Here is a 27,153-nt window from a genome sequence, read left to right as displayed (position 1 = left end):
AGTGCACTAAACACCATGCTTTATGGGCTCTGCTGGAAGAAATTACAAAATGCATATCTGAGGTCACTTTTAATGGACCAAATGGCTGTTTTCTAAAAAAAAAAAAAAAAAATGCTACAGATAATAGCTGCTGCTTTACTAAAAAATGAGCTATAATGACCCTGATGAACCTGATGAAGTTCTGTATCACTACAATATTAAAAAATTCCCATGTGGTCCTGTCATAAAAAGTCTTTAAGTAGCCTTTTACATCACAGTGTGCTGGCAATGTGCCTGGATGACTTGAGCGACTCCACAATGAGAGAGCCCCGTCAGTTCCCAGAATAGAAATCCCATTTCAGTGCAGGACTCCAAGGGGACCCAGAAACCGGCGGCGAGGTTTACTCAGACTGAACGGATATAAGGGCATTATATTTATGCCTCGGACAAAAAACAAACAAGTTTTATGAAGATAGTTGGTCAGTATCCGCCTCTGTCGCCCTCCTCCTCCTCCTCCTCCTCCTCCTGGGCTGCATGCTTTCAACTCAGTCTCACCTGTTGACGCCGACAAGCGGCTCTGTCACAATTTGGGAGGGATTGAATCAAACCAAGTGAAGATAAAGCGGACATAAAGAGTCTGTCCGCTTCACAGACAACAGTTAGTAATCTCGGAGTAGCTTTACACCGCACAGACTCGTGTGTCTCAAAGTGAAAGCGCTTTAAAACTTCGCTTAAGTGACGTTTCGATACAGTTTTTTTCTCCGCGTTTCCTCTCTTTTATTGTAGCCCGGCTTTGTCACAATGGTGTGAACTGGAGGACTTTGGTAGGAAGCAACATTTCCAGGTAAGAGTTATTGTTTACTTAAATTGGCTTTCCTTGTCTCTACAAGGCAGCAGAAACGGCTTCTGCCTCTAAACTCACAGCTTCCTCTTGTAAATACGAGCCAAAAAAGCAATTTCTCATAAGCCTACAGGACAAAATATTTGAAGTAGCCTATATGGTGTAAGCCCCAGGCGTTATTGTTGGTGTAAATGGAAAGATGAGGAGTTCCCCTTTTGTAGACTAACTCATCAACTTTTTTTCATCCGGCTGCACCTTTAACAGAAGAGGAATTAATAGCCTATAGCTTCCTGATGCTGAATGCATTGAAACACACATGTAATACCTCCTTTTTTTTTTGCTTGTAACTGAGTGAGAACCTAAGATGCATGTTTTGTCCCACCCTTTGGCCCAAATACAGACCTGCATAATTGTGATTATTCATTCCTTATCAGTGAACATATTAACAGTAACTCTCTTTTTGAGCTCAGCTGCTGGTTTTTTAGTCAATATCCCATGGCAATAACCTCAGTTTACACAAATTCCCCTTTTGTTTACAATGACCTTGGGATATCTTGCCTTTTATCCCTCCATCAGGGCGTTCGGGGTAAACAGTGTGGGTGGGGGTTAAGTTTGAGGGAGTCTTGTGAGGGAAGTTTAGGAAGGGTTTGCTGTCAAGGGAGTACAGCCTTCAGATGTTCTCTTTCTCTCTCTCTCTCGTGTATACACGCCCATTGCCTTGTTGTGACCAGCATTGGACAAATCTTTGTCTGAGCTCTTGGTCCTAGGCTGTCATTAATGGATCACTCTTTCTTGCATCACAATTCCCAGAGATTACTCAGGCCAAAGGAAACTGTTGTCAGTGCAGCTGAACCTGTACCGATGCCAGGAGTTACAAACGGTAGCAGGATTACAACTCATTAATGCCCTGAGAGATTTTCTCACAATATTATTTCACCTCAGCATTTTCTCGTTCCTTCAGTGAGATGTATTGACCAAGTTAAAGCCTATAGATGTATGTGTGCCTTAAAGGGGACGAATCAAGCACGTTTACAGGTCTAGATTTTCCTTCTGGGTCTGTAGTGGATTATCTTTGCATGCCTTGCAGTTAAAAAACCCTACATGCAGCCCCTCAGTTCAGCGTCTGTTTGCAACAGGTAGTTTTAGCTCCTGTCTCTTTAAAGCTGCCCTTACACTGCAGGCCAGGAATTATTTTGTGAAGGAGCATTACTGTGTTTTGATGTACCTGTTTCCTGTATTAGCCAGAATGCCTTCCAACCTGAACAGACAATGTTGAAGCAATGTTGAATGATGAAGTGGAGCGAGACGTTGATTTGCAACCTTTTAGTGCCACATGTGTGCATTGTGTAGCTGTCAGCTGGGACTTCTCGTTGGTATCGAGCTTGGCATCAAACCTTATTTTTGGTATTGACCGAAATTTGTCTGCAGCCAAGAGTGTAAAAAGAAAGAAAAGTATTGAAAAGTTGGCATCAAACGTCTGGTCATATTCATAATTTTGGCTCCTTTTAGCTGATTCAATCCCTCCCTGATTTAATGAATTTAACAGATTTAAACAATTTTAGATTTTATTCAAGCAAAGTTTTTGTATAGCTGTTTGTAACATTTGAGAAAGATGTCTTTGTTGATATTCCTTAAATCAAAGGATTGAAAAAACATTATTTTTGTAATGGTACCTAAACTCTAGTATCATATTGGCATTAGTTTTAATAATATGAGCTTATTTTCATACAGGAAACAGTATATTAGCTTCCTCCGAATTTGATATATTTCGCATTTTTGAGCTTAGACCTGGAGAGAAGTCTGATATTTGATTCTGTGAGACAGATGCCAGTTTCTAATATGTACCAATAAGGATGGAGATTGCAGGAAAATATTATGAGCATAAAGCTGCCATTGTAGTCACTGCAAAAACGTTCAAACTACACTCTCTACTCAGCCAATTTTCCACATGAATGATTAAAATACAATACGAAGCAACAGAATGGGCCCAGAAATGCAAAGTTCATTCCTAATAGCTGACGTTTTCACACTGTTTGTTTTCTTTTCTTTTTATAGCCTGATACAATGTCACTACTCTATGAATATTTAATTTATAGGCCTATGCTGTTGCTATTTTATTAGGTTTTGTCAAATGCGTTGCCACCCCGGCGTCAGGAGTTTTGTCACAGTCATACAGTGACAGCTGGGTGACAGCCAAAACTCCCTCCTCTCACCTGCTCCTCCTACTCACAAACTTGTTGTGTGATGACAGCTTCCTGCTTTTCGGCGCCGAGCCAGCAGAAGCCAAATACAGCGGGTCCAGAGGTTGCTGGGTGGTCATCCACACCATTTAATCAGTCAAATGACGATGTGCTCTTTGGTCTCGAGCGTAGATAGGCACATAAAAATGTCAGCTGTAATCTATTTAGAGGAAGCAAAGTCAGAGTATAGGAAACAATTAAACATATGTGGGTGAACACAGTATGAACTCACATCTTCCTCTTTTATCAAAACTTGTAGAAATTGATAGTGTACTCTAGCACAAAACAAAAGGTTTGCCAACCAGCAGTTTAAATGATCAGCCCTTTATTTTTCTGAAATGAGAGCAAGATTTTACATTTTTTCCCCCTTAAAAAAAATCCCATTGTGGTTGGAGCCAAAGTGCAGCAAAGCCTCAGCAAAGAAGCAGCACAAAAGAGAGACTTCCACATGTCTTTGTGCCTTCGTTTTGACAATAAAAATAAGGAAAATTACTTTTATTCTGGAAACATTGTGTGCATAATATGGTGATGTCAATGCTGATATTGCATAAAAGGTTTTAAAGCCTGGAGATTGGTCTGTTTGATTGAAACCACAGCCTGTAATTGCTGCCCACAAAGGATCTGTGACTGGTCCTACTACTGTAGTTCACTTGGCCTAATAGCTGGTTTTGGTCCCGTGCCTTCTGCAGATGAGAGGCAACCACTTATAGTAAAGCATTTTATCATCTGGATTGTGAGATGCCCCCCTGGAATGTTTCATGCTGCAGCGCTCAGGGCAATGCAGTACAGTATACAGTATAGTCCAGTGTATGTTATGGTGAGCATGACTGCTTTCACAACTTTACTAATGCTCTAAAAGGGTTTAAGTCAACAAAACCTCTAATGATTGTTGGGTCAAGTAGATTTGTAGAGTTAAGTTTCAGTGTACTTCAGTCATTCTGTTTCTGGTCAGTTAAACTTGTAATTATACAAAACAGATTTTATGGTGAGATCAGTCATTCTCATATTGTGCCATATTGGAAATTCTGCTTCAGCCCACACAGCTAACACCCCCCCCCCCACTGTTTACATTGGTAGTGCACAGTAACCCAGAGATAAGTCTCTGTCAAAGCTGGGTCAATTCACTTTCCAAAAAAAAAAAAAACTACTCTTTTGCCCACTTTTTTCTAGTCAATCATTAAATAGAGATGAACAAGCTTAATATTGTTGACATAATACATTTTGCAGTTCAGTGCTGATAGATTATTTTTGTCATTTGGCTATAGTTGTATGAGCTACTGTGATGGTGACCTTTATTTATACTGTATCATAGATTTTTTTATGCTACTGATTGCATCACTATCACTCGGATCAACCACAGTGTAATTCAGTTCTACAAGAAGTCCATGAATATCCTATGAATGATCATATCAGCTATTGATTTGAATGACCTGAGAGTCACTTGACCTCTAAGCCCGGCCTCTGTGGATTAATTTGGTGTTTTGCGCTGCCCCCTTCTCTATAGGGCAGTTTTGCTCACGCGCTACATGTGACACATTTTTCCTATAGTGCTCTTGCAATGAACGCATAGTGACAGGCTGTAATCAGCATTCACACCCACACTGAGCATGCCACTGTCAGAGCCCTTTGTCCTGTACGTTGCTGGTGAAATATAGCTGTTGTCAGTGTTGACTTTATGGTTTTGTGCACACAATGCTTAGCCCCAATTTTCCCTTTGAGCGGGGGTCCTGACAGGGACAAGGACATGTTAGAGTTCTGCTTTGTGTTGTGGCCATAATTTAGGTGGTATGCGTTTTTTGTTGTTAAATAAAACAAAAATGTCTCATTCCTAAAAATCTTAAATTTCCACCAACAATAATTAATACACGTTGACTACAGCATGTTGCTGCCACCTGGAAGAAGCAAAGTCTGCTCAGTTTCAAGTTTCTCTCATTAGAACAATATATGTTTATTTTACAAAGACATTTTTCCCCCCGTATGACATGCCAACTGATTTCACTTGTATGTCTCCTTATGTGCTGTAATATCATCATACCAAATATTTTCCTTTTAAAATGAGAGAAAATCATGATAGTCTTATAATTTAGTGTCTGTGCTATCAAATTTATAGGTTGTCACTGAATGGTCTTTAGTTTGCATCTCTGTTATTCAGAAAACAAATAAAATAGCATGTTTAAAAAAAAAAAGATAAAATCTATCTGGACAGTGGTCTGACCACTTATTCAGCAATGAAAGTGGTGATATTTTTGCTATTAACAAACAGTAAAAAAGGGGGGGAAACTGCTTTGATGAAGCAAAGGCATTGAAAAGTGTGCATAAATTCAAGTGGTAGTCTTGTTTGTATTTACTGGACTTTACTGAACTGTATATTGAATGACTTTTCTCTGGATTAGTTGCGATCAGACACACGAGTGAATGAATGGAGTTCATCGAAACGTCACAGTGGGGCCTCGGGTTGAAATAATTAGTGCTCAGACTTTGCTGATTTGAGCACATGGTGATATAATATGTAGCATTCTTCTCCTCTCTGCTTGTTGTGTTTGTTGAACATGCATAACTCTCTCACACTGGTCTGCCTGTGAGCATGTGTGTGTGTTTGTGTTTTAGAGAGTCAGCTGTTGCTGGTTATTGCTGATCTGCGGTTGATAATTAGCATTGCAGACTGATACAGAGTATTTAAGTCTCTTATTATCAGCTTAAGAATTGAGGGTTATATCTTGTGGTACCTCTGGGTCGTCATTACATAACATACACACTTGATGTTCGACTGCTTCTCCGTTCATTCACGCTCTGCTATCTTATTCTCCAGAGGCGTCCCCCTCCCCTGCAATCAAGACCAATTATTTTGGGCACAAAACTTTGTTTTGTTCTTTGATCTGGCTCTCAGGCTGAGCACTGCCCTCTTTTCTCTTTGTCTGCATCTGCTGATTTTTGTATTCATAGTTGGTGCTCCTCTTACTGCCTCTTGTCTTCTCTGTGCATTGTGTTTGTTACATTTGACAAACCGCTGTGTTAACATGAATGCATGGACTTTACTCCTGAATTCCTCTCTCTCTTTCCCTCTTTCCCTCTCTCCCTCTCTCTCTCTCTCTCTCTCTCTCTCTCTCTCTCTCTCTCTCTCTCTCTCTCTCTCTCTCTCTCTCTCTCTCTCTCTTTCTCTCTCTCTCTCTCTCTCTCTCTCTCTCTCTCTCTCTCTCTGTGTCTCTCTGCCTCTCTTTCTGCTCTGGGCTTGATAATGTATCTGAGTGGACTTTAGCTGGAGGTCAGATAGCAAACGCTTGCACTGCTGTTTGTTTGAATAAAAATGTTCTCGCTATAAAGCTCTCTGCCTTGTTTGTTACTTAGAAGTTAACTTTTACTGGAGAGCAGAATGTCATAGCACACAGTGGAAATTATCTGAGATGGAACAAAAGATCAACACAGTAAAATATATTATGTTCTCATGATAAACTGGGGCAAAGGTGTAAAGTTTCTATACTCCAGATATTTGACCTCTGAACTCTTCTGATTTCTGACAGTTCAACATTTTTCAGATGAACATTTGAACAACACGCAGCATTTTTACACAAAACACTTGGAGGTGTGTCTGTCAGCTTTGTTACAGATCATTAAGTCTTTCATAACGCTCATCATGAAGTGAGTAAACTTTGCATGTGATCAGATCAGAAACAAGTATTTACCGTGAATCTTTATACCACACAACAGAAAATATCACATTTTTACTTTGAGGAAATCTGGTGCATTGGCATCCCAGCATTTGCATTTTTCTCTGGATTTTTTTTCTTCAGTTGCTATTATTGGAAACATTTCTGAACTGTCCTTGTGGCAAGGCAGCCTCATTTACTGTAAACTACAGTGGTCAGCATTTTCTTCGAACGGAGAACATTAATTTTCAGTGTACGGGTTTAAACCAAACTGTTCTGTTGTTTTTTCCGTTTTTTTCGGTATTTGTTTCTGCAAGGCAGACTTCTTTATGTTAATATGTCCACGGAAAATATACATTATTCTTTTTAGTAGCTTCCACGTCATGGGAATTGTGTATCAGTATCTTATACTCCTACTATATAGACCATAAAAAATTGCATGACTGATGGACGATTAATGACTTTCGTTTTCTCTTTCATGTCATTTCAGTGACATTCATCCTTCTTGTACAGTAGGTGATGGCCAGTTCAGTCACATGTCCAAGCACAATCTCATTTTTAGTGTTTTCTTGAACACGCAACACTTGATTGTTAGTTTGTTTTGTCATGGCACAGCTGAAAAAGAAGAATTATAGTACGCTGTAGTGTTGCACTGTCTCATTAGGAATCAAGAAATAGCTCAGGATGAACTTAACCTCTTGTTCATGTTAGACCACAGCACAAAGACGGATATTTTATGAACAAAAGTCTGATGTTCATGTTGGTTCAGACTGTGTTTATAGATACTGATGATCAACCAGTTAACATGATTGCTCACCAGTTTGTCACTTAGCTTTAAAAGTCATGTTGAAAATATGTATTCTCTGTGAACATCATTGTTTTATTTATCCATGGTCACCTCTGTCAAGCCACTGTTTGTGCATTTGCTGCACCAATAGAAACAAGACACTGGCCTCTGACATTTTGCACCCCACTTCCTACCCCTCTCTCCCATCTCCCTGGCTATCTCGCTCTCTCTCTCTCTCTTTCGATGTCACTGTGCCAGTCGTTGTTTGGAAGCCCTCACTCATATCTGGGCTGTATATTTATCTCAGCGCTTCCACTCTGACTGCATTCCCTGCAGCCTAATAAGGTCTTGATGGAGGGAGAGAGAAAGAGGGCACACAGGGCAAGGGAAGATGGTGGGAAAAGGTTGGACAATAGGAATCAGAAGTATTTTCCCACAAACAGTTTTTTTGTCTGTGCAAACAAGCAGGTCTTTGCTGTATGCATGTTTTTTGTGTAGAGAGGGACTTCACAGACGAGGTCTAAAGGGCACAATAGGCTAAAGACAGCCGGATAGTATAGGCCTTTAAGTTAAAATATTCCAGTGTTGGTAAGCACTTTGATGTAGACGAGTGTAAACCCAGTGTAATGAAATTTGCTCAGATAGATGCCCATGAACGATATAATAGCACTTCAAAGTATAGCTTAATGTGCCTCAACATTTTTTGTGGGCAATTTCTCATTGTTTAGTATTTCATTGTTTGATTGTTCTAGTTGTAGTTGCTGATACACATCAGAGGCCTCAAACAGAAAAGAATATTATTCCATAACGCTTATATCCACACACGCCGGAGTCTTTCACTAAGACAGACCCTGAAACACAGCCACAAACCACCACCCACATCCTGCATTCTCTCCTCTCTTTTGCTATTGCTTCCTCTGCACTGTGAGGTGTTTTCTCCATCACAGACTAGTTTCTGGAATAATCCTTAAGCCTGTGTTTTTAAAGTGCTTCTGCAGTATTACTCAGCTGTGATATCCCCTCTGTGAACTGTCACCTGATCCCTCATACGCCTTCAACCGTGCAGCAGATTAGATTACCACAATATTCACTAAAGTCGGTTAGACCCCCCCCCACACACACACACACACACACACACGCACACACACACACACACACACACACACACTGTGTACCTCTCATTAACTGCCTCCCCTGTTTCGGCCTTTAGAAATGCCCCAACATAATATGGAGAGCTCCAGGAGCCAGTGGCAACAGGGGCTGCGGTCGCCGTGGATCAACAGAGTGGCTTGTCAAAGTCCCGCCTCCTCAGGGGCAGAGTCAGACACAGAGAGTAGCAGCACGGAGAGCGAGAAGGTAAGAGAGTGAGATAAAGCTGTTGATGATGATGCAGTAATTTCTGGAGGAGACACATGACACGAGCATTGGTACTGTAGCTGCTGAACGTGCACAAAGAAGAAGAAAAAAGTCTCCCTCCTTGCAGTTAAACTCAATGAATCATCAACTTTTCTAAACTGTCTATGGCAAGCTTTAAAAGCTTACATGTGGTGACTTTAATGTTTTCTTTCCTTTTCTGTCAGTCCTGTATTAAAAAGTTGGAGGTGGGCTCACTAAGGATTCTGCCATCGCCATCAATGCTCCAACAACGAATCACAGAGCTTGACCAACAGAAGGAGGAGCTAAAGATTGAGGTGAGGAGAAGCTGATTCTTGTTCGAATGAGTGGCACAAAAAAATCAATTGTCTGATTGAGGAAAACAACAGATTTACTTCCATTCAGTGCAAAATGTTAAGCGGACCATTGAATGAATTTGGACTGAAACGGTTAGTTGTTTATTTGAACCTTTTAAAGCAAAACAAACGATTTGAAGATGTCACTATGGGCTTTGAGAGGTTGTGATGATGTTTTTTCACTATTTCTTTTAACATTTCATAGGTTTGAGGATTAATAGATTGATCAAAAAAATAATCTGCATATTATTGATTAATTACCCTAATTGTAAATAATTTTAGAATAATTTAATGTACAGTACCAGTCAAAAGTTTGGACACACTTTCCCATTCATATCAATGAGAAAGTGTGTCCAAACTTTTGACTGGTACTTTACATACATAAGTGGAAAACTTGAGGATTTTTTATACACTGTGACTGCTGAAAAATGTAACATATTTGCACGCTTAAGGAAACACAAATGATTTTCATTTGGATTCTGCTGAAGCTTGCACATTTAAATCTCCACAACATTTCCAAACACCAACACAGTCACGGTAAAGGAATGCATATCTCTGACTTATCCAAGCCCTGGTCAATATGATTCGCCTCGGCGGCGTCTGTTGTCCTTTCAGCTGCAGCTGGAGATCGCCCTGCTGCAGGGAGAGCTGCATACAGAGAAGAACCAGCTACACAAATGCACACAGAAGCTGAAGGCTCTACAGCAGGAGGCCAGACAAAGGGAGAAGCACAGACACACCGACAGACAAAAGGTAAGAGATACGCACTGTATAGTGTTGTGTCATAAAATGAATTTTAACCTTTTGTTTCTCATTGTTACAGATGTATATGTTTTGCATTTGTGATGTTTGATGCCTTGATTGGGTTTTTCTGTCTTCATGATTCACAACCAACTGAATTTCTTTCTTGGAGACAACGAAGACTAAAATGTGTTGATGTAACATTTTAATGGCTTAGCGTGGGCATCAGGATCACAACAGAAAAAGTCTGCTTAAGGGATTTCACCTGTAGAAACATGTGGGCCCAGTAATGGTCCACTAACATCAACACAAGATCTTATCAATGATGAGTAAATTCCCATGTACTGATTGTTGGATGTTAAAGGCTACAATACAGAACTGTTTTGATGATAGATATCTCCAGTCATCCTGAGCAAACTCTAAAAACATACAGTTGTGAAATCAACTTGCCTTGTCTGTTACTGCAGGAGCGAGAGAATCTGGAGGAGGAGAGATATAGAGTGGGGGAGCTGAGGAGGAGTTGTGAGGAGAAGGAGAAACTTATCCCCAGTCAGCCGGAGAGCCAGAGGGAACAGCTAACACTGCAGCTGCAGCAGGTGAGTGGCTGAAAAATGTACCGTATGAAGCCATGTCAGAGTGCAGCAACATGAAACAAAAAGAAACTTTAAATTATTAATGGATGATGATGGTGATGAAGATGAAGCCTGAAACATTTCAATATGTTGTTCAACTCTTTTTTTCCCCTGTTCCTCAAATAGCAATGAAAACTCTTTGAACACAAATATACAGTGACAACACAACTGATCTGTATGCAGTAGCTTGACTGCTAAGCTTCCTAGGAGTTGTGGTAATCTAACTAGCAAAGTTATATTACCTAAATACAAAATCAGATTAGAAGTGATTCAGTTACAAGTCAAAACCAGCACAAAATAATGTACGTGTCTTTCCAGCCTTTGAGAGAGTTTGGGCTGTAAATCATATTTAGAAACACATAAATATATTGCAGGGGGGTTTTTTTGTAGGTTTTTATCTAATCTTGCTGAACTTGTTTATTGAATAAGATGATGCAGATTAAACAACTGATCACATCTTGATGGCAGCTATCCAAATGAAACTGCAGCTGATACTTGATGACAGTGTGTCTCAGATGCAAGTTGTTGACTGACTGACTGACTGACTGTATATTTAAAGCTGTTTTGTGGTTACACACTGTGTTATTGTTCAGTACTTGTTCGACCTGATGTGTCAATGTGTTAGAAATTTACACAGACCCTCACACACATAGCACATACATTAGGGTGTGCATTGTTTCTTGTGAATGTGACAGGACAAGATTTGACACCACCTTGTTTCGAAAGCAGTGTTCAATGAACGGTTTAGCGCAGTCCAGCAGCACATTGTAACTTTTGTTTTGACATGTCAAGTTTGTCACAGACGAAACCACACAAACAGAGAACTTAAATACATACTGTGCAAGAACACAAGGTTGGGTACTCCAATAATGAAACAATGAAGATAAACAAGTTTTTACTTTGACCTGTGCTCGCACTGTTTTATTACTTGCACGACTCGTCTTCTTTTTAAGTTGATTCTATGTGTTTTTTGGCATTTCCAAACAACACAGAACATTTTTAAAGCATAGAAGAAACTTAAACAGTTTCAGTTGAACTTTCCAGCCCTTATTGTCTACAACAAATTCATACATCACTGTAAAAAAAAAGAAGTATACTTTATAATGCTAGAGAAAACACAATAAATACTTATTACATAATCCATCTTTTACTTTTCATGCTTTTGTAACTGTAAGTTAGCAACCTTAGATTTGTTCTATCTGTATAAGGTCTAACTCAAACCTTTGATTCCAGACTGCATGTTGAACATGTGCATGACAGTAAAGAATCGGGAGATTATCTTTAGATTGTTACGTATTTTGATATTATAATGTTATTTTGAGAAATGGTTCAGGTTTGTTTTTAAAATATTGGTTGAGATATTAAAGGAACCAATTCCAACCAATACAAAATTGCACAGAATTTATCACAAACTTAGACAAAAAGAAATAAATCAATATCTTTACCGTAAGTAAATGAGAAAATACCAATGGAAAATACTACTGTATATTAATATTGTATATTTACTGTAATGCATATGATCTTCTAATAAGGCATTGCAGCTGTAAATGAGGTGTTAACTTTCTGTTTTGGATTTCCAGCATTTTAGATCTGAGTACTGTCAATGAAAACCAGGGATACTAAAAACTGGTTAGATTAAACTAAAGTAGTTTCTGTTTTCAATGCAGGAGAAAGAAGTGATGGAAGCAGCAGCTCGGGCCTTTGAGGACTGGGAGTTTCGCGTTCTGGAGCGCGAGAGCGGCATCGACGAGGAGGACGAGAGCGTGGTGGACAAAGAGAAGAATGGAGAAAAAGAGAGGGAGATGGATAAGGACATCTCATGTCAGCAGCATGCGGTCAACACAGCACAGGTGAACAACGTGACATATAGGAGGCATTTTTCAGAGAATTTCACAACTGCCTCTAATGTGTTACACAGCTTTGCAGCTTTTCTGCATGTCATTTGGTTTAAGTCGGTGTATAACACTTGCACGCTGGTGGAGATTGACTGTCACACAAACTTCCATTCAATACCGACATATGTGTCACACAAGGAACACATTGCAATCTAATTAAATACAAAAAAATATAAATAAGTGAAGCTTTCAATGTTCAGTATCACAGACATGTGTTCTTCATTAATGTATATTGTAAACAGTTCCTGTTAGTTTGTCCACCATCTGGACACACATACAGTGCAAAATAAAATGATATTATATTACTGTAAACTATTTACATTACTATTTACATTACTGTAAACAGTAAGATAACTCATCAGGGCATCGGTCCAACAGAGGCCTTCACTAAAGCTGCTTTTTCCTTTTGAGAAAATAAGTGTTTTTTTCTCTTCTTGATGCAAGTTTAGCCCCATAATTCTATTGGGAGTTAAATGAAACTCATGTTCTTCTTTTGAAAGTTAAAATAAGGAGAGGTCAGACCAGAAAGTGAACTCTAAAGCCACAAATCTGAGCTCCTCCTACAGTAATCACAGAGTTGTTGGCATTGATTAACAAAGCAATAAAATATTTGCTTCTTTCTTATTGGCCTTAAAGCACTCCGTACCACATTAGATGGCTTGCTTGGATGGAGTAACAGTAGACATGCGCACATGTAGAGTACACTCACTCTCCTCTCCTGTCACAGTCCATGGTTATCAGTGCAGGTTAAGTCTTGCCCTCCTCCCACCTTACCCCCACCCTGATCTAATGGTGACACGAGAATGAACTCTTTACCTCACACTCACCAGCACCACCCTGACACTGTCACATGACTTCTGTACAGCCAGCTAGTAAATTACATCAGAGGCCACCATGAGAATGAAAGGAAAGAGCAAAACAGAAAGAAACTACTGTGGAGACGATGGAAAGATAAAACACATGAGGGGATTTGGAAAATTTTGACTCCCCAGTCATGGATAAATTATAATCCGGATTTTTTAAATTAGAAAACTATTGTGATTATTATTTACAGGTTTAAAGAAAAATATCTACGTGAAATTGAAGTGTCTCCTGAAAGCTAAATACTAAATATTAATTATGAATATTGAGGGCTTGGTTTGAAGTGACACACAAAGCACTGTGGCAACCAACCAATCTGTGAAAAATGTGGGAGCCAAGACAATGATTACAGTTTTTAAACAATTCATTTTGTAGCTCAGCAATGGAGAGAGTCAAGAAATGTCAAGAAATGACAGTAGGAGTCTTTAGATCAGGAGTCGCACAATAACCTAAAGAGGCTTAGATCATGTTGGCACTTGCCTGATAAATCCCAAATGTGTGACTACAGTGAGGCACCAACTAATGTAGCATTGAGTATTTTGTTAAGATAATGATTTAATGACCTGAACATACATTTTTTTCAATATCTAATTCAGTGACTGAACTTTAGAAACAATTATGTATGCAATCACCAAGCATAACAGTGGTGTGTATTTTGATGCTGACTTCACATTCTCATAGTAACATATTCTGTGTTGTTAAGTCATATATGCAAATACATCACAATCAGGTGACTCAGGATACAGACAGTGATTTGTAAACTGTTTTGCATGGAAAATGTGTGTCATTAATGCTAAGAGAAGCTTTATCAACAGACTTTCAATATCTCCCATTTGTTGAATACAAAGGCACTAAATCATCTTTTAAAACTTGCGTATCTAAATTATTTCCAAAGTTTCCACTTTTATCATGAAGAGACGTTTGTGTACAGCTTGTAAGTTGTTCTGATTATAGGTGAAACCAACTGTGAGACTGTAAAATATTTGAAATGTGGTCTGACATGGGAACTATTCACAGGCCAGATTCCACAAGAGCGTATGAATATGGACAAAACATAAATAGTGACAATAATATACAATTGTTCCTCAATTAGCTGGAGTATGTAGGAGCAGGAGGAGTGCCGGGTGAGGGATGAAGAGAGGGATTGTGTTAGATGGATGGTAGTTGACTCAGCTGCACTGTGGCCTCGATGCAGATGACAGCTTATCTCTATAGCCTCTGTCTCACTTTCTGCCTCTCACTTTTCTCACACTGTCACATTTGCTGACTTTACATCAGTCCATCATTTCTTTGAGTTACAGTCTCGGCTCTGCTGTCGTGTGTCTCTCTCGTCTCATTAACTTGCAAAACGGGTGTTTGATTTGCATCGTGTCTCGACTGAAGAGATCAACTCAGCTTGGGGTTCTGCATTTACTCACACAACACACACAGCTTCACATCGGAGATATTTGTCCATTATTACATCACAGCATAATGAAAAGATTAAGTAAACTTATGCCAGCCACATGAATCAGTCACAGTACGTGACATTTCTTCTGAGGAAAGGAAACCATATAGCCTTCCACTCTGAAAGGAATTATGTTCTGGGTTTTCAGGAGAGAGTCCAGCAGTTAGAAAAACAGCTGAAGGAGATGGAGAGGGAGAAGGAGAGGGAGCTGACCGCCTTGAGGAAAGAGAAGAGAGAACTTGTACATACTCAGTATCAAACGGTAAGAGGACTTTATGGTATTGTGGATGTTTATATTAATCTTGAACTACTATTTAATGATAATCAGTAATAGTTTGTTGTAGTTTTTTTTCATTTGCTCATTGATATTTGATGTACGTGTTGGAAACAGTATATGAATTTTACTAAAAACAGGCAACCTACATCTCTTTCTGAAGGTGATGACTATTTGCTACGTATATTACAGCATACTGACTTTGTCATTTTATTTAAGCATTTAAATCCTATACTACTACTATATTACTGTAATAATACTACTATATTCTTCAGTTCCCATGAAACAAAAAATGTATTTGCTTTAAGATACTGTTGGTGATGTCGAACAATGATGATAATTTACATTTTACAGAATCTCAGTTTCCTGCAACATCTTCAGTAAATTTTGAGTGCCTATTACAGGGAATAGTGAATGGTGGAAGTGATTTTAGATATAGCTTAACATTTCTCAGATGTTTTGAAGGTATGAATAATCTGCCAGGTTAAATTATACATCAGTAGGTGAGAATTAATCATTTCCACATAACAGAGGTTATCTCAGGGAACTATTCACATAGAGCAGGTCTAGACCATTTGCATTAATCTACAGAGACCCATTATTTCCCTATGAGCAAGCACTTGGCGACAGAACAGACAAAGAAAAAAGCTCCCCTTTAACCGGAAGAAACCTCAAGCAGAACTGGGCTCTAGGTGGGCGGCCATCTGTTTTGACTGGTTGAGTTGAGAGAGAAAGAAAGCAGAGGAGAGACACAGAGAAATTCAACAGTTTGAGAACCCTTTCTTAAGGGTTACTTACTAATTGCCATACGGATTTCGCAAACAAAATACCATTTCCCCAAATAATTGATTAGCCAGCTGATTATCATAATGTGGATCAGCTGTGGTAATGCTTCATTGATCAATATTTTCATATTGATAATGGAAAAGAATGATTAGCTGTAATGTCACTTGTAGGGACACACCTGCAGAGAATTATCCCCTGACTCTGAAGTTCCCCTTATGGGTTTGGAGCAGGAGGACAAAGTTAGTCATTAGCTGGTTTACTAACTGATAAACTTAGTGGAGCAGCTAAACAGCTAGATTTTTTTTCTCATTGGTAAAGAGCAAAACAGCTGGAAAAAAGAGTATATATTGAACTTACATTTGCCATGTGGTAGCTTGTTATACTGCCCCAAGTGGTAATTAGAAAAAAGAAAAAAAAGAAAAAAATATATATATAGCAGGTTTAACAAGCTGCAGTAACTGTAATTATGTTACCTAGATCAGCTGTGCTAAAGAGCTAATTTACAAGTGATGCAACAATATCTAGCATTATTAATACTTGAGCTGAATGTGTGTCTGAAGTTGTTAGTGGTTGTTAGAAAGTTAAAGTTGCCCTGCATTCAACATGTGTTTTGCATGTTGTTACTTTGGTTGGATGTTTGACTTTCAATATACAGAGTTTACAGAAAAACTGGAAGGCTGTTTTAAAATTCATCTGCTGAAAACTACAACTAGTTTGGAGCCAGTTGTAGTCCAGTATGCAACTTACACAAGTGTGATGTGGAAACTTGAAGCCTCCCGTTCACAAACACTGACTATGGACTTTTCAGTAAAGTAGAATAATTCTTGTGTCAAGCAGATTAATCTTTGAATTAATCTATTACGGTGATTGAACTTTTTGTGTGTTTCTGTCAGACACAAATTATTATTCAAAGCAGAGTATTTATATATGTCTACAAACATGTCCGTAGGGGATTTTTAAATTATCCCACACTGCAACATAAATAGTAATGACTTGCCTCTAACCAAGATATATATACCATGATACACTGTGCAGACAGGAAAAAAAGGCAATTTCCCGTTTTTTCCCTGTACACTGCGCTACATAATGACCTGAGTGTCTGAGATTTTGCTGATGCGTTATATGGTGCTCAACAAAATGTCCAATGAGTATTGCCTTCCTCTAAAATGTTATGGACATCCTACACTACCATGTGTTATCAGTGTTTATTATGAATACTTGCTAGTATTTGATTTACTCAGTCACTAATTAAACCATGCTGTGGCTGTTTCACACAGCCAGTGGTTTGTCTTTGATCGGCCTTAGGACGGCACCATTGAAAATGAGGAGAAGACAAGATCTAGACAAGGGAAAAGCAAATCAGACATGGAGGGAGGGGGGTGAGAGAGCGAGAGAGGGAGAGAGAGAGAGAGAGCGAGATAGAGAGAGAGAGAGAGCTGGCTTAACTCTAGCTGGAGGGAGGGTGAGGAAGGGACAGAGGGAGGAGTAAGTACTTTGAGGGAGGGTTCTGCGCTTGTGAATGTGTGTGCACATGTGAGTGAGTGAGTGTGTGTGGATGAGTGAGAGGGAGAGAAGCTTGAAGAAGTGTCACATCTTTGCAGCGAGCGGTAAGCTTAAAAAAAATTGATCTGCACGGCTGACGAGCGTTAAAATTGTGTTTGTCAGAAAACTGCCCTATTGTTGAGTTCATCAGCTCTTGTAAATGAGAGATTAGAGATACAGCTGGAGGGAGGGCAGAAGGGAGTGGCGGTACAGAGGAGGAGAGAATGTCAGTCAGCATGACCAAGTGTGTATGACTACAGTATGACGATGTGGTTTACCTCTAAGAGATGTGGTGTGAAGCCAAATGGTGTGAGCTTGTAGTGTCTGAGAGAAAAAAAAAAAACATTTGCTGTTTAGGAAAAATGAATCTGAATGGGTCTCTAAATAGAAAGCAAGAATCACTTTACTAAATCATAAAAAAACACATATAAAAGATCAGTAATTGTTGTGTAAAAGCTTTTAAATCTTCACTGTTCCTCGTGAGCAAGTAGATTTATTTATACTAGATTAGAGTAGGGAAATATACAGACAAGGGTTAAAGAGTGCACTGCATGTGGCGACTGAATTGCTCATGTGTCTGTGAGTCAAGCAGTGAGGGAGGGTTAGAGGGGAAAGATAGTGAAGCAATGATAATGTTTTAACTCATTACGATCCCATCTTGGGGGTGGAGACGAGTTTTCATTCTCAGCCAGCTGTGGTATGTCTAACGCAGCAGATCTGTCAGTTACCGTGTACGTGTTTGTCATCTTCCCACCTGCTCCAGTTCATGTAAACTGTTAGTATTTGTACTGTGCATCCAGTTTTCTCAACAGATAACTTACTGAATTTCAGACGAAATGTAATCTCGCTTTACAGGTTGTCAAAGAGAAGAAGCCGCTCACAGATTGGTCAAACATCACCAGCTCAGCCCCCTGCATGATGTCCCTTTCCCCTCTGACCGTTCACAAGCCTCCTCAGGTATGCAGTGTGTCACCATGGATACAGCATGTTTTGACAACTTTGATTAAATGATCACCTTTTTTTTAATTAAAAAAAGAGAGGCGATGCATTCTTGCTTTCCCTGGTCATTAATATCCTAGTTTCTAAACTTATTTGATCATTTCTATCAAAGTAAAGACAAGCTTCAATTCTACCAATTCAAGGCACATACAATTGAACAACCACTTTAACTAATCATGCTCCTAACAGGGTGTTCAAGAGTCTGCATCTCCTGGTGCACGTTGCCTGTTTAAGAGTTAAATGATTAATCAGTTGCCAAAATAGTCTCGGATAAAAATTTCTGACATGAAGTTTAAAGATTAACTGATTTGCTTTTAGGTCTGTTGTAAAAGAGAGATGACAGCGATTCAATAGAAATCATTGTCATACAGATCATATGAAACGCTGCAACACACTTCCACTGTTTCTTTTTTCCATGTAGGAACCATGCAAAGAATCCGCCAGTTTGCCCAGAAGACGGAGCTCACATCGCAACAACAAACATGACAGGCCGCTCTCAGCACAGGGTGAGCTTTTATCTGCACTCGATTTCTATTGTGCTCTTGATTGCTCAAGCTGAGAGCACCATGATATAGGACAATAAACACGCTCTCTCTGCACTCATGCCCTCATTTTGTCTGAGTGTTTGTTCAGTTCTCTCCCTTGTAGTCAAATTAAAGGTGTGTCCGTAGAATTGGTACGTTGTTAGCACGTTGGGAGGAAACAGGATTTACCTAGACGGACCGGATGAGCCAGAGGAGCTCCCATATGCTTAAGCCTACAATCTCTCCAGTAATATCTCTTTTCACAGACACACACATATCTATCACCAAACATCAAAGTAGCCAGATTTACTAGGTCATGTCAAGTCTTGCTTGGTGTTGTGTGCCTCTCCTTTATGACCTTTTCCAAACTTTCACTGCTTATATATGCTGTAACTGAAAATCCTTAATGTACTGTGATTTATCAGCTTTACTTGCATGATCTCTCTCACTTCACATCTTTGTATAAAACTGTTGTTTTGCATGTTGTTCTAATGTGCCTTCCTCTGTCCCTTTCCTCTCTCAGGGTTGGTGAGGACAGTTCCAGACAGCCAGACCCCAGAGGCTTTCACTTCCCCCCTCCCCTCCCATAGACTAAGCAACGGCCACAGTAGCAGGCACAGACCTGGGACCAACAACAGTGGCGGGCTCCTCACTCCATGCAACAGTGCAACAAGCTCTCGTGCTGCCAGGTCAGTTGCTTTACAGTTCATTTGATGAGCACTTTTTTTTTTGTAGTGAGTGAAGTGAGGAGAGCTTTTAAATGTGCTTTACTTAAGAATTGAGAATTTACATGGAACAGAAAGAGAAGCGATACATTTATTATGCTGTAGTTTATACCTTGGCTCAAAGAGTGGATAAATCTGGTGTGTGAAAGGTTTAATTTTAGTAGACCATTGTGATGATCACTTTTTATGTAAGGTGTGTGTGTGCAAACAATGCATAATGTACGTATTAGTTTTATTGTCCACCTTCGTTTAACCTTTCAAAAAAATATTTAGATATCTGTTTTTGTGATTGGTCTGTGTCATTGTTTGACCTGTCAAGTTTTTTTCCTCACTGGGTTTCTTTTTTATCATGGTTGACATATTCCCAGGTCTTTGCAACTAACTTGAGTACAGTGTTATTATTAGTCCTAGGAATAATGGCCACAACTACCAGTACTACCACCTGTAAAAGGTGAACACTGTGTCTTCATCAGTCATTTTGACACACAGCAGAAGAAGTAGCTAAGTGTAGTGTAGTAATAGGGTGGGTGCAAAGCTAGTCAGTAACAGGATTCATTACATAATGAATTCTGGGTTTGCACAGCAGTATTAGATGAGGTTGGGTGTGAATACATGATAGTACAAATAGAGTAACACAAAAAACATTTGTATAGCTATTGCACAGTAGATTTCAAAATGTTCAAGTACATTCATTGCACCATCCATATGGGTGTTTAACATATGATTAACATTACATACAGTGTCATGTAAAGCTTCAGTGTTGCAAATGTTGGATTTTGAGGTTTTGCTGTCTTGGACACATGATTTGACATCTTTGTCAAAGTTGTGTTCAACAGGCCTCCTTTCATAGCTGACAAACTAACTCATAACTCAATTTTTTAGTTTTGACATTTTGTCAACTTGCCACACATTATCGTGTGCTGTCCCGTATATTGTCCTGTGTGTCTGTAACTGCTGCATAATACTGCATATTCTGTAATACTGGCTATAATTTGGCAAAAGTAAATGCGGCTAATTTTGCTAATTTCCTAAATATTAAATGTCTATCTAAATGACTGATTCTCATTGCCATTTTTGTATCTTAATTGTGACTGTGTTTGGTTGATGCAATGATGAATATAACTCCTCTTCCTTTCGTAGCCCGTGCCTGTTGGATCTTGTGGAGATTGAGAAGAAACTGAGGGAAGCCAAGGCAGAGAAAGAAAGGCTGCTCCGAGAGAGGGTGAGTCACCTGCTGTGGGAAACACTAGCTGGCACCTCTAATCACTAGCGACACACTGCATTAGGCATGGTTGTCTGATCACTGACACCCACTCAGCTCGCACACGATGGTCCAAGAAAAAAGCAAGCAGATATGTGGACGTTTGTAATGCGTGTTTGCAGCATTGAAGTCAAGCCTGAAAAAATGTTGAGCCACATGACTGTGAATTTTAGACAAATTACAACAAGAAAGGGAAACATTACCTATACATATTGATTTCAGCGAATGATTTTCTATGTTACATGTGTGCACCCAGGAAGAGCGACGGAAGTTGTTGTTGGAGGAGAGAAGACAGAGAGAGCTCAACTCTCCCAGAACAGAACCAGAGTCAGAGAGTCCACACAAGCCGGAGCCAGAACCAGAACCACAGGAACAACCAAAGGCCAGTTCTCCCCCAAACTCCCCTCAGGTATCTATGAAATTCAGAAACTGGCTTTCATTTTCACAGTAATTTTGGATTATGTTTTTGATTAAAGTAGACTTCAAATTTCGTCATGTTTAGTAAAATGTAATTTTTTATGTAATTTTGTAAGACAAGTTAATAAAAATAAACATTTTTTAAGTTTAGATGCTTTGGTATTATTTATTTATCTTCCAGTTTTTTCTGTGTTAAACACTACCTGTAACCATTAAAAGCCTCTGGACCCTCAAAAATATTAAATAACATCTGTCATGTTTTTTGACACTCCGTGTTGAATATATGAATATGAATATTATACTATTTTAAACCAGGTTTGAATATGATCAGGTGCACATTAGGACTAATATTATTCATACTCTAAATGCAGTTTTCTCAATCACAGGATGATTTGGGAAATGTATAGCAGACATATTTAGGAAGGCCCACATGTACAAAAACATAATAGGTTTATTTAGGCCACAGAGACATTCCTAATAAAATGAACTCACAATCAAATTCATAGTACTTCCTTAAATACACCCAGTGGATAAACAGCTGTGGTCCTATCCTAAATAAATCTGGATACTAAATAAAATGGAATAACTCTTTTAAACTCTTGTTTGTCTCCTCAGCAGCGCAGCCTACCCCTCTTCCTCTCTCCGAACTTTGACCTCCGGGCCCACGTGGAGTCTCTGGGTCACGGGTTGACTGGTTGCACGGACCTGCGGCTGACGCCTCGACGCTGTGCAGGCTTCCTGACCAAACGAGGGGGAAGGGTCAAGACCTGGAAGAAGAGATGGTTCCTGTTTGACATGGATCACAGACGGCTAGCCTACTATACAGGTTAGACAAGCTGGGAGAGTGGTGTAAGTGCACACTGACTCTGCATGTTTGTGGTTGTTTGCATGAATGAAGGCCCTCTTTGTGTCAGGCTAGTACACTAAAGGGTCTTCTGAATAGGTGTTTATTGTTTGTTATTGAGAGAAATAGACCTTTATGGCGCTTTTCCACTACACAGTTCCAGCAGGACTCGCCTCGACTTGCCTCGCCTCGCCTCGGTTTGTTTTGCGTTTCCACTAGGGAAAGTACCTGGTACCTGGTACTTTTTTAGTACCTGCTCTGATGAGGTTCCAAGCGAGCCAAGCCGATACTAAATGTGACGTCAACAGACTGCCGGCCACTGATTGGTCAGAAGAGTTGTCGCTGGAAGAGTCATGAGCCGTCCCACATAAGAATCAAACCCGGCATTTTTAAATACCGGCAGCAGCGTTACAGCTATACGGCTCAATTTTCAGGCTCAATGTCCTCCATTGTTTATGTGTTTTGTGTCGCGTATAAAACGAAGTCACGGCAGTTTCGCGGAGCCGTGCTATGACGAACCCGCCCACGTTGAGTACGTACTTTTTTGTAATGGAAAAGGTCTGTATTGGAACCGTACTGAGTCGAGGCGAGTCGTGCTGGAACTGTGTAGTGGAAAAGCGCCATTAGAAAGTATTTTAAATTCATAATATACTGTGGCTTGAGATAATTCGATCAAGTCTTAATGAGTTTATTATAGACAGTTTTTAAAAACTTGTCACTTTCTTTTGTTGCAGATTGTGATGAAAGGAAGCTAAAGGGAGTCATCTACTTCCAGGCCATAGAAGAAGTTTACTACGATCATCTACGAACAGCCACTTCTGTGAGTCTTCAGACAGTACACAGCTTATTTACAGAACAAACGGAATCTGTTCCAAGGTGTTGGTCTCTTCATCCACAGGGACAAATTCAAGAAATACAGTTAAAGCTGAACTTCAGGGTAAAACCCCTTTGTCATGGTGAAAAGGGCCTAAATGGGCCAGTGTAGTCATCCTTAAACCTATATTAACTGTTTTTTTGGGCCACTTGGGGGCAGCGGATGCTCCATTATGTTCACCAACTAGTCGCTAACTGTTACCCTGTTTGCTGTTTGTTGCTGAGCACGTAGTGTACAGTGGGGTTTTAGAGCTTTTTCTCTGAAAACAGCAGCTAGCTGCAGCCGAAAAACAAAGCTATGAGAGCTGTGAGAGTGAACCAAAACAGTAAAGTTGCAGCCATACAGCTGAACAATGAGCTGAAACTCACTATAAAACTCTGTAAAGCTGGGGAGCTGCAGAGTTGAGTGATAATTCTCTGCAAGTTCATCACTATGAGTGATGCCTCTCAAATTATAAAATATTGACTATAGCCACTTAAAGCATATTGTTAAAGATAATGATATCAATGCAGGAAACATCCTAGAGGGCCCCTGTGTGTATTTTTCACAATTGTCTTGTGACCTCATGTGATTTGGGAATGTACCACCCACAGATTTTGTGGAGGTTTTCCATTACATAAAGTTTAATTATTAAATCTTGCTACTTCTCCAAATGGCTCAGTTGAACATTTTGCTGTATTTACATGGGATCAAAGACAGGCGACCTCTACAATTTGAAATAATTACATAGATGTCCCGCCTTTGATTTAACATTTAAGATAATTGCAAAGGGAAGTAACACTATGTAACACTAGAACTGTTAAGTAGAGCTTTATTTGCTGGTGCCAGATCTCAGCACTTGAGCAAGTGTCATATGACACCATGGGTTTACAGTTACACCACGGGAAACCCTGTTATTTATATATTCTGTCATTATGAAATGTGAGGATTATTGATAGTTACTTAAGTAAAACAACTAAATATTTGCCTGCAAGACATTTGAATGTGCACAAAATGTTACATTCTTACGTTAATTTAAGTTGTATGAAACAACTAATTATCAGTCTTATCTAATGCAATCAAGTGTGCTTATATAGAAATATATGCTGTAGTTTGTTCTTAAAAAATACTTTTAGATGCTGCATTGCAATAAAAAACAACAAAGACTTCTTTCAAACCGAGGCATCAAAAGTCTGTTGTTCTGCTTCTCAGGAAAGATGCAAATGAACGCTAAAAATGCTTCAAATGAACTATTGTACCCGAAATTTTATGGTATCTCATGGCTATTTAAATAAATATAACTCCAGTGTGGGTTTGTTGAGCATTGGTATTTTAGTAAGTTTTGGAGTGTGAGGAATTTGAATCTCTACAATGAGATGTAGTGATACCTTGAACAAATCAGTCACCATAATGCTAAAACCCTTCAATCATGTCAAAAAGATTCCCCATCTTCATCATGGCTGATCACATTACTACTGTTTGTCTCTTGTCTTCAGTCTCCACGGCCCAGTCTGACATTCTGTGTGAAGACGTATGATCGTCTTTTCTTCCTGGTGGCTACCAATGCAGTATCTATGAGGATTTGGATGGATGTCATCGTCACAGCAACAGATGAGCACAGCCGTTATTGACTTCTCATGTGTGACTGTAAAACCCTCAAGTGACGCTACTGAGGAGGCAATAAATGCACTGAGTCATTTTTCTGCCCTCACTCAGGGGCTTTTTATTTGGCTGAGATCCACCTCAGGGGCTCATTTTGTACCTGGATTCATGAATCTGTGGATAGTGTTTGTGAGTCACAGAGGTGCCGAACAGATGTTCTCGAACACAGTGGAGGAAACTGTTACTGAAAGACCGATGCTTCAGTGGTTGTAGAGATTCACCACTGGTTGAACCAGCTGCAAACCCACATGCAGCTTTACACGCCATCCTGCTGCTACTGGGAGGTTTTACTCTTTGAGCTTGAGCTCCCCCTGCTGGTCACAGTCCAGCATTACAGGACTAGTATACACTATTACAACCTACTACAACAGGGATAGCAGCACCCATACAATATAAAGCAGTCCGGTATAACAGCCCAGCAATAAGTATGTATTTCTCAGACTGTCAGAGAGGTATTAATGAACCTCTGTGCTAATTTTTTGAGCTGCATTTTGCATCAGATTGTTTTATATTGTCAGGTGTTCCCACTAATGTCTGCATCCTGCATCTTTATTTTCAGGAAAGACAGATTGTACTTGTAATTTTTCAGGAATTAAGTTATTTGGAAATTTATATGGGTTTGATGTGCAAATAAATGAAGGTATACACTGTTATGAATGCACTATTAAATGTTTATTCATAAAAAATGGACTTTAGTTGGGTCTCTTCTTCTTCGTCTTATTGTTATTATTTGTTCAACTTTATTAATGGTAGAAATCTCTATTGGCAAGACATTTACAACATTTAATAACAGAAAAAGCTTTAACCACAGCGCTCCAACACTTGACCACTTGAAACCTGTGAACTCTAAAGTTAATGATAATGCTCATATAGCCTTCAGTTACCTTTTTTCACACAGTGTTTCCACTGATGGTAACACAGGACAACTAAGGTTAAATTACCTCTTTTTTTTCCTGCTTCATTATGTCCTGTTGTGTGCGTTTTCTCTACCTGGTCTTTGTTTAAAAGAGCTGACACCAATCATTGATCCTGTCCAGTCAGTAGCAGCTGGGCAATGTACAAAAATGTCCTTCCTCCACATCCTCAGTCTCTGTCTCAAACAGCAACTCCTGGGAGTTTGGAACAAAGCGGGAAAGGACCTATGCCCCCGTAATATCTGCAGGTCCTCATTGGAGAGGGTGGACAGCTTCGAGTGCCTTGTTATCCAAATCACCAAAGGCCTGACCTTTGCGCTACATACTGACTCAGAAAGGTCAGGCAGAGTCTGTTTTACCTCAGACACCTGAGGAAATTCCGATTATCCCATCAGATACTGAAGAATTTCTATTCCTGCACCATTAAGAGCATCCTGATGGGGAACATCTCTGCCTGGTACGGAAACAGCGGCGAACAAGCTGCAAGGCCCAGCAAACAATAGTTCGGCTGAATATACAATAGGAGGTGCTTTACCCTGCCTAAAGGATATGTACACTAGGCACTGCAAGAATAAGGTCAGGGAATTAATTTAGGCCTGCCAACTTGGATAATGGCCTTCTCTCCCTGCTGCAGTTGGGTGTATTTAAGATTTTTTTAAAATGTGAACTTGCACGTGAATAGTATTTTGTCCATTGTGTATGTTTATTACTCATCATGGCGTTATGGAAGCTAATTTTTCTAGTCACTTCCTCTTTACATGCAAATAAGCTGCGATACAACAGTAAGCCTGTACTATAGTTTGTTTTACATGGATATGCAAATAATAAATGGATGCACAGCTCTACTGTAAGTCCTTTATTCTATACGATATTATTATCTTCCTTCCAAAAATATGATTATCACATCATGTATTCTATTATCAAATTCTGCTTATGGTAAAGGATTGTGTGTATTCTGGAGAGACTTGCATCTGTATGAAGAGAGAATCAAAACCCTGTTGTTGTGCAAAGCCCCACTCCCCAGACAAATCTTACAAAAACTCAGTGTGCCATCAAGACACAGCACTAGTCTGACATGACTCAGTTGCTGGATTATTACCACTGATCCTTCAATGCTGGTAAAACCTTTATTTTCTCCTTCATCAATTTAATAACATTTAATCAGTAATCAGTGTATATTGTATTACTTCAAAGTCAAGTCAGGTTGTTCTTTTTAAATATAATATGTGCTCTTTTTCCAGAAAGTAAAGACACTCTATGCTGAACATCATTGTTGACTTTAAGGTAAGACTTCATTTTCAGAACAGGGGCTGTAAAATCTTGTTAATTACAGTAATGCAATAGATATCTTTACAAAACTATATGTAGAAATAAATACTTTGCCACAAACTTACATACATACAATACATCTAATTACACACATTTCTTGAAAACAATGTTAAAATATTGATTAAATAGTTAAGTAATCATAACTTACCAGGATGCATACTTTTACTTAATTTAATCTCATGTGCTTAATCATGCTGTTTTTCTCGGCTGCGTCAATGATCTGACA

General features: G+C 39.3%; 1 protein-coding gene across 2 annotated transcripts; it reads left to right on the top strand.

Annotated features, from left to right (window-relative positions):
• Positions 1-532: 532 nt before the first annotated feature.
• Positions 533-25,379, top strand: phldb3 (pleckstrin homology-like domain, family B, member 3). 2 transcript variants are annotated; one of them, XM_062423029.1, is made up of 15 exons: positions 533-823; positions 8,702-8,847; positions 9,072-9,182; positions 9,837-9,974; positions 10,430-10,558; positions 12,262-12,444; positions 14,946-15,059; positions 18,255-18,356; positions 18,820-18,904; positions 19,446-19,611; positions 20,788-20,869; positions 21,165-21,317; positions 21,944-22,151; positions 22,904-22,989; positions 24,519-25,379. In XM_062423029.1, exons 2-15 carry the CDS (start codon positions 8,704-8,706, stop codon positions 24,651-24,653), a joined length of 1,836 nt encoding a protein of 611 aa, XP_062279013.1. In that variant the 5' UTR covers positions 533-823; positions 8,702-8,703; the 3' UTR covers positions 24,654-25,379. The 2 variants fall into 2 exon arrangements, with proteins under 2 accessions (XP_062279013.1, XP_062279012.1); XM_062423028.1 differs by having other exon boundaries at positions 534-823; positions 21,941-22,151.
• The last annotated feature ends 1,774 nt before the right edge of the window (positions 25,380-27,153 follow it).

Source organism: Scomber scombrus, chromosome 7 (assembly GCF_963691925.1).
Source record: "Scomber scombrus chromosome 7, fScoSco1.1, whole genome shotgun sequence".
Taxonomy (NCBI): domain Eukaryota; kingdom Metazoa; phylum Chordata; class Actinopteri; order Scombriformes; family Scombridae; genus Scomber; species Scomber scombrus.
Note: the sequence above shows the minus strand (reverse complement) of the source record. Positions and strands in the feature narration are given on the sequence as shown.